This window comes from Lolium perenne, chromosome 3 (assembly GCF_019359855.2).
Source record: "Lolium perenne isolate Kyuss_39 chromosome 3, Kyuss_2.0, whole genome shotgun sequence".
In the NCBI taxonomy this organism is placed as follows: Eukaryota; Viridiplantae; Streptophyta; class Magnoliopsida; order Poales; family Poaceae; genus Lolium; species Lolium perenne.
The window spans coordinates 323,730,164-323,737,713 of NC_067246.2; the positions used below are offsets into that span (position 1 = coordinate 323,730,164).

General features: G+C 42.1%; 1 protein-coding gene across 1 annotated transcript; it reads right to left on the minus strand.

Annotated features, from left to right (window-relative positions):
- Positions 1–1,853: 1,853 nt before the first annotated feature.
- On the minus strand, positions 1,854–7,063 carry LOC127345700 (DNA repair protein recA homolog 2, mitochondrial). Its single transcript, XM_051372210.1, has 8 exons — positions 6,859–7,063; positions 6,597–6,657; positions 5,824–6,044; positions 5,189–5,276; positions 4,383–4,552; positions 3,753–3,899; positions 3,024–3,152; positions 1,854–2,397 (listed from the first exon to the last, which is right to left on the minus strand). The coding sequence occupies exons 1-8, from the start codon at positions 6,976–6,978 to the stop codon at positions 2,113–2,115; spliced, it is 1,221 nt and encodes a 406-aa protein (XP_051228170.1). The 5' UTR covers positions 6,979–7,063; the 3' UTR covers positions 1,854–2,112.
- Between the last annotated feature and the right edge of the window lie 487 nt (positions 7,064–7,550).

Below are 7,550 nucleotides of genomic sequence, written 5' to 3' on the forward strand. Positions count from 1 at the left end.
ACGTCGTGAATTGGGGAAACCAGAGTTGACAGAGACGCGAAATTAGCCACGATTTTGACTCCCTGGCGGGTCCGACCTCGAATAAATTGCAAAATCCTCTTGTAATTCGACTCTACCTGATTCTGATCGATCGCCGACTCTACCTGCTTTTCCTTCTTTCTCTCTGCATAATATATATAGTATAGGTAAATAAATATACATAACAACGGGCAGACTACCGGATCGATCTCTCTCCACAGGCACGCCATGGCGCCATCAAGGAAAAGCCGACAAGAAAACACATGTGCGCTGCCTAAGCACAAGACCCCGATAGCGAGGACGCTGCCAGGGGATATCCTGCTCGAGATCGCCGCGCGCGTCGATCTCCGCACCATTATCCGTTGTGCCGCCACCTGCAAGCGCTTCCGGCGTGACATCCTCAGCCCGCATTTCCTCCGCCGCGTTAGCCAAGCGGCTCCATCGATCCTCGCCTATCTGTGCACCAACACCAAGAAGCATGTCACCCTGGTTCACCCGACTACCCCCGCCGCCTTGTCCTTCTGTCACAACCACCTCTCGCGCTTCTTGTCACGCAAAGCTCCTATGACCCTCCTTGGCAAATACTACGAACCCCTCTCGTATAGTCACAGCCTCGTCCTCCTCCGCCATGTAAACATCAAAAACCGACCCATATCTGACCCTTACAACCTGTGCGTGTACGACCCTATGGGCGCCATCCATAGATTCTTCTCCAACCCGCCGGAGATTGGGAGCAATCAGAACCGCAGTCACAAGTGTGTGCTTCTCACCTCCGCTGACGGCATCGACTACTCCTTTATGCTGCTCGTCTTTGAGATCTACAGATGGGGTATCAAAGTACATACTGCTTCATCGTGTGGTAGTGGTACATTTTTTTCGAAATGGTAGTGGTACATGGGAGCTAGTCATATATGAGGGGGAAAACGACTTCCATGCGTGGTCGTTCAGTGAGCACGTGCGCGGCCAACCTGCTATCCTCCATGGTGGTGTCATCCACTGGCTATCAGGGCATCTTGCCAAGAACATCTTGAGATACGATTTTGGCATAGAGAAGATGGGCTCGGTGAAGCTCCCGTCCATAAAATGTGACGACTATGATGTCAACAACCTCTACTTGGCAACATCGTCCGACAGAAAACTGCTGAAACTACTGGCCATTCAAGGGTTCATGATGTTTGTGTGGCTACAGCTCCCAGCCTCAGCGGCAGATGGCAGTGGTTGGTCATTGGAGACTGTGATTGACATGGAGGAGATGATGCGGTCGCTGGATCCTACTATCACCGGCGGCCCAAATGAACGTATTGATTTCGAGGGCTCCGGGAAGAGGACCGGCGACGTGGTGTTTCTGCAGGTGGTACGCACGCGACATTATAAAGAGTACAGGGATCCGCCCATTGTATTTGACCTGGAGTTGAAAAAGATGCATAGGCAGAAGCAAGAATTCTCCTTGTTAGAGATCGACCTACCGTCTCGGTTACAAAACATGAAAATATTTTCCTAGTTAGCTAGCCAAGCTAAGTATCAGCTACAAACTATGAAAATATTTTCCTAGTTAGCAGCTAGCCAAGTAAAATGTATACAACACAAGCAAGTTTTCCACCTAGGATGGTGTATGTCTACGCACTATTTGAACTTTCCTTTCTCATTTTCGTAGGTACTGTGTACACATGCAATCTGCAGGAATCATGTATCGAATTTTATTCAACATCATTATTTGGAACGGATAACCAGTATAACTTGTCTTGTGTTCGCTTGTTCCTTGCATGTGCATTCTATTCATCCTTCTGGTGTTAGCACCCTAGATGTTACACAGGAAGTACCCTAGTAGCAAATGATACAACAACAACGGTGGTCAAAGTACAATTCCAGAGGGCAGAAAACTACACCTTGTGGTATCACAGTACCTATCAGGCTGATGGTGGCAATCAGCCCTAATTGGTCATGCATCCCTCATCCTCACTTCACCAGATAAATAATAAATCAGGCAATAAAATCAGACTACACACAATATTCCTGGGATTTTCAATATTTACATTGTGTCAATTTGGCGAGGAGAAAAAATTTGGACATCCAATTTCCAGTGGCCTTCGTTTGTCACCTTTCAAAGAGTTCGCTTCTCATGGTACTGCAGATGTCATCTGCCACGGCATCATTCTCAAGCAGGAACTTCTCCGCTTCTCCCTTGTCAGGCAGTAACTTGCCGTTGATCCAATACCCACACCCTTCCTTCACAATAACTCCATGGGAAGAAGCCATCTCCAGAATCTCTGATTCATAGCAGATTCCCCTACCAAACCTGATGTCGATCCCAGCTTCCTTCAGAGTTGCTGGAGCTAGTTTGTTCTTGATGATCTCAACTGATATACCGATGCCAGTAGCCTGAAAAGGCACAATTTGGTCCTATTATAGCACAGTTGACATGTACCTGGTGGTCTATTATAGTCAAGTTACGGGTACTCACACCTTGAGTAGAACAATGTGTATTTTTCTCGAAGTTTTAAATAGCCGGCTATAGCCCAGCTATAGCCTTTTGGGAGAGCTCCCTCTCCAGATATGCCATTTATAAGCTAAATGAGAAAACCAACTAATAGCCGGCAATAGCCTTATTAAGCTCTAATTAGCCTCTAATTTAGCCGCTAAAATCCCAGTTTTATGAATTTCTCTTCTCTTGTCCTATTTATTTCATGTTTCCTGAATTTGTGTTCAATCTGATTGGAGAAAACTTGTGACTTTAATAGTTGAGTATTTGTTTGTGCTGAATAGTTGAATGAGTTGTACCTCGAATCCATGTTTGAGTCATAGTTTTCTTTAGTTTTGGCAACATTTGACTGCAATTTTCCCTATTTTTGAAAAAAAAAAGCCTAAATGGATTGGCCCGCTATAGCTAGGCTATTCTTAGCTTATGAAAATGCCGCGGCTAAATGAAATAGCCCGCTATTTTAAACTATTATTTTTCTCTAGTGCTATCAGCCAAGGCTAAGAATCATGAAGTCTATGCGTAATACCTGGTCTTCGCTATAGCGCAGTTTCCTTCTTGAAGTCCGCATTCTGACTGCTGAATAGAACCCTAATGCATTGCCACCACAGGTCGTCTCCTTGTAGAGACCAGAAAATGGATCCCGCCTTGTTCTAACCTATAAATATAACCAATCAATAAAGCTAACGAAGAACGAACTATGGCAGCAGCATCATAGCCCCAATGTTAAAGAAATCTATAGCTCATGGAGACTTTTGTGTTTATATTAGTATGATAAGAAGACTAAGGACTAAATAATCTGTTAAAGCTGCAACACAATTAGTATGAAATTTCAGATCGTCATCAGCAGGAAGGAAAAAATAATAGCAGGAGTTCACTCTGATATGGGTGGCATGGTGACGTAGTTTGAGGCTTTCAGTAATCAGTACTAGAATAATATATTTTCCCAACTAAAGCAAGCCAGTACCAAGTTATCAAATTTCAGTTCAAACCCATTTCATTTTGAAGATTAGGTTTAAAAGAACATAACATAGCATATTTAACTTTGTGCCTACATGGAGAAATCATCAATTATAATTGCAGGAGATTTGTTATAATAGGTTTCTTATTGGAACAACAGGAAACAGTACAAACTAAAACAATTACTGGATCAATAACATCTGATAAACAGTGTGGGAACCAGGAACAAGGGTCTCAAGGAACCAAGGTGATCTCTGATGTTATGAGTCAACAACAAGGAACACAATTAATTCTATACCTGATTCACAAAAATAATAAGTGTTTCTGAGCGACTTAATGTGTATTGAATTTTTCGAAGTGCCCGAGTCATTAAACGGGATTGTAGGTCTGCAAATTTCATGTGTATTTCACCTTCAAGTTCACATTTGGGAAGAAGTGCTGCCACCTGTCATTAATCCATTAATTAATAACAAGGTAATGTAACATAGCTTAAATATGGAGTACACAAACTTGGAAAACTAAGCAATAGTTAATGATGCATTGCATATTTGAAAAATAAAGAACATAGCATGTCCAGACAGTGCTAGACGCAGAATGCTTAAAAAATGCAGATTAATAGATCTCCAATTATAGTTCCTAATCTTAAATCATGGAATCAACAGAGGAACTACTGATGTATGCTCTTCTTTTGTATTACTACGCAATGCATGATTTTCAAGATTCAGTTCATACCATTGATGCTATCACAGAATTAACACAGTCCAGCTGTCATATAAACTACAGAATGCATGCTCTGCTATATTGCTAGGGAATGCACAATATTCATGATTCAATTCATATCATCGATGCAAATGTAAGTATTCTTCTACCTATAGACTATAACAGAAAACAGAAAGCTATCTGAGAGTGGCACGGTGAAGTAGCATACACTATCCACGACAACAACATCAATGGATCCACCAACAAGAGTGTTCACTATGCTTAAGGAGTTTTCAGCAGAATCAGGTTGAGCTATTAGGAGTTTATCAATGTCCACACCAATTGCTTCTGCAACTGAAGTGTTGAAAGCATTTTCTGCATCAATATAAGCACAATAACCTGCAAATATTGGGAACCGCAAATGTTGATCAGACACTCCACTTTACAATAAGATGGAAAACATATCAACTAAGAATGAACCAAACACAAAGTAAGGATAAATCATCACAGAAAAGCTCAATGAAAGTACTTCATAAGAAGGATAATTTAACAGTTGGAAGAAAATTGCTACTGAGACTTGATGTACTGAAATATTAGTAGCCAGTATTGTGACAATGTATAAAAAGACATTTCGAATATGAACAGTGTTTCCAAGTATACAATTTGCAGATATTTATTACTAATGCATGCCAGTGAGAACTTTAAAGACTGACAAGTGTGGAAGCCATTCTTACTTCTTAATACTACTAAAGATCCAACTTCTCCTACAGTTCACGCTGAGAGGTTACTAACAATGCTAACTAAACCATCTCAAAGTTGTACAACAGAATTTTTAATGATTTCAAAGCAGCAATAAGAATTCAAGATGGCGAAACAAATTTCAGGAGTGCACAAGAGTACAAGACAGTAATCATACACAGACTTCTTGTTCTCAAGGGTCGTTGAAGCAAAGTAAATATGTGAAGGATAAAGAAGGAGGCTAGACAATTTGATAAATGAATAAAAAACTCCAGGAATCACAATAGAAATATCAACCTCCATTCTTCTGGGCTTCCTTCACAACATGAAGTGCAAGTGTTGTCTTTCCAGATGACTCTTTCCCAAATATTTCAACCATTCTACCCTGCCAAACAACTTCAATCAGTAATTTGTCAAACAGGGCAACTAAAATCCAATTTGAAATATAAATATAAACCCAAGGATACATGATGAAGCTGTGTCTGTGATTCTGTATAGATTCTTCTAGAGATGCTGAAGAAAAAATGTGATTCTTGGGTGTGCAGTCAAAAGAAAAATAACAATCATAACTAACATGCAAGACATGATGTTTAGAAACAGTGAAGGTAAGGTTCTTTGCCACTGAATGAACCGGTTAAACTTATCACAAAGGTTAAACCAATGCATAGGGTAGATGTGCATCAAAATTCAAAAGATGCAAAGAACAGCAAAATACACCCAGTACCATATAGACTTGTTACTGCTGACAGAAACAGGGAATTGATGTATAGTGTACAGCAACAGGACACACAAAGGTTGTCTGAACTTTTCTGCCTAATATGACTGGGGAATGTCCAGTACCAGGTGTGATAGTATAAGTAATTAGACAAAAATGAAGCATGCTTAGATTGTGTGGATACTTAGTTCTGAACAATATGGAGAAGCATTATAACCTTTGGTAATCCTCCAACGCCAAGAGCAAGATCAAGCTTAAGTGAACCGGTTGAAATAACAGATGCACGCCTTGTCCGGGAGAAGCGCTCCAAAGTGAGATTGGAATCTCTATCAAAATCACTTGCAAGTTGAGAGACGGCACCATTCAGTGTTGACTCTTTCTCGAAAGTTTTTGCATCATCTGGTGGGGGATCACTTTCGTAGTCTGACTGCATATCAACTGAAATTTTGCACAGATTCCTGAGTAAATGCGTAACTCATAAGGAAGGCAGTTGATATAATTATGGAACAAAAAAATAATACTACAGTGTAGTAAAGTTTTTAGCTCTGGTAAGCATCAAGTATCTAGTAGAATACTACCACCTCTTTTCACTAAGTTAAGACCTTTTAGATATTTCAAAGTGGACTAGACACGGACCAAAATGAGTGAACCTGCACAGTTAAATGTGTGTAGATGCATGCATATACGAGAAAATATAAAAGGTCTTACATTAGTGAATGGAGGGAGTAGTATAGTTTAACCATATGGTTTGTGCAGACACAATAACGCGACACTTGGGGAAAGGCGATGCAGAGTATGTATTTGATGGACACAGCAGTTCGATCTTTGCTCCTTTTTCGTGCCGAAAACAGGACACTGACAATACTCGGTATACAAAACATGCAAACTTTGAAGGTCATATTCACCCATTTAGAAGGAGAAAGGAATGCTGGATAATTTCACAACATAAATGCCAAGCAGTAATCAGAATAGAGCAAACATCAGCCGTACCTGTGGTTGACATGAGACAGCCTCGTGACCAGAACCGACGGTATGCATCGCTTGTCCCATTCTAGCAATTAGCAGAGAAGAAAAGTGGCCAGCGTTAGGATTTTACATGCGTACAGCGTGAGATTGATGTTTCAATAATAGAGGCAACAGCAATACTGAGTTGCTCGCACCGCAGGCGCAGGGTAATGGAACCTATTGTCCACACATGGGACAAAACGCTGTAGGGAGCGACGGGGAGTGGGGAGTGGAGATAAGCAAGCACCTGAAGGTGTAGGCGGCCGAGGTGAGAGGGCGCGGATGGCCTGGAGTAACGGCGGCCCGCGCCGGAGACGAGGGCGGCGGCTTGTCGGAGGAGAGCGGGGGACGAGGAAAGGACGCCCATGGCGGCGCGGCAGGAGGGAGAGAGGAACGGAGGGAGGAATGTGGAACTCACCAAACTGGGCTCCGCTAGCCCAAACCAGAGAAGCGTTGGGCCGGGCTTGGGCACTACCCGGCCGGTCGGGTGGTAGTGAAGAAGATTAACCCCACCTACCGCTCACTGTGTTTTTATTACTTCTCCTACTTTCTTTTTGCCAAACATAGACGCAAACACTAATAAATAAGTATATACACTCATATTAGATAACAGTATAACGTAACCACTTGGGAGCCTCCACAGCATTTTAACGTTTTAAACCGTCCGATGCAATTGCTCAAGGCGTCAGATCGCTCCGTCGTTCAATCAGGCTACCGCAAACTTTCGAGACGGCCAATCGTTAAAAGGGCCGCTACTCTGAAGAGTGAGCTGGGAGCTCTCTGGTTAACCGGGCCGCTCCTTCGAAAGCCCAGTAGCAGTACCGGCCCTTGTAAGCAAGCAACACGGACAAGACCCAGTGATACGTCCAAAACGTATCTACTTTCCTGAACATTTTTGCTATTGTTTTATCTCTAATTTGTGTATTTTGGATGCAACTA

Bases quoted from the DNA above. Each gene is read 5' to 3' on its own strand.
- LOC127345700 (XM_051372210.1), bottom strand. From the start codon at position 6,978: ATGGGCGTCCTTTCCTCGTCCCCCGCTCTCCTCCGACAAGCCGCCGCC. The intron at 4,553-5,188 runs GTTGATATTTCT...CAATATTTGCAG, and splicing joins GGAAGCCCAGAAGAATGGAG to GTTATTGTGCTTATATTGAT. The intron at 3,153-3,752 runs GTATAGAATTAA...TTATATTTATAG, and splicing joins TTATTATTTTTGTGAATCAG to GTTAGAACAAGGCGGGATCC.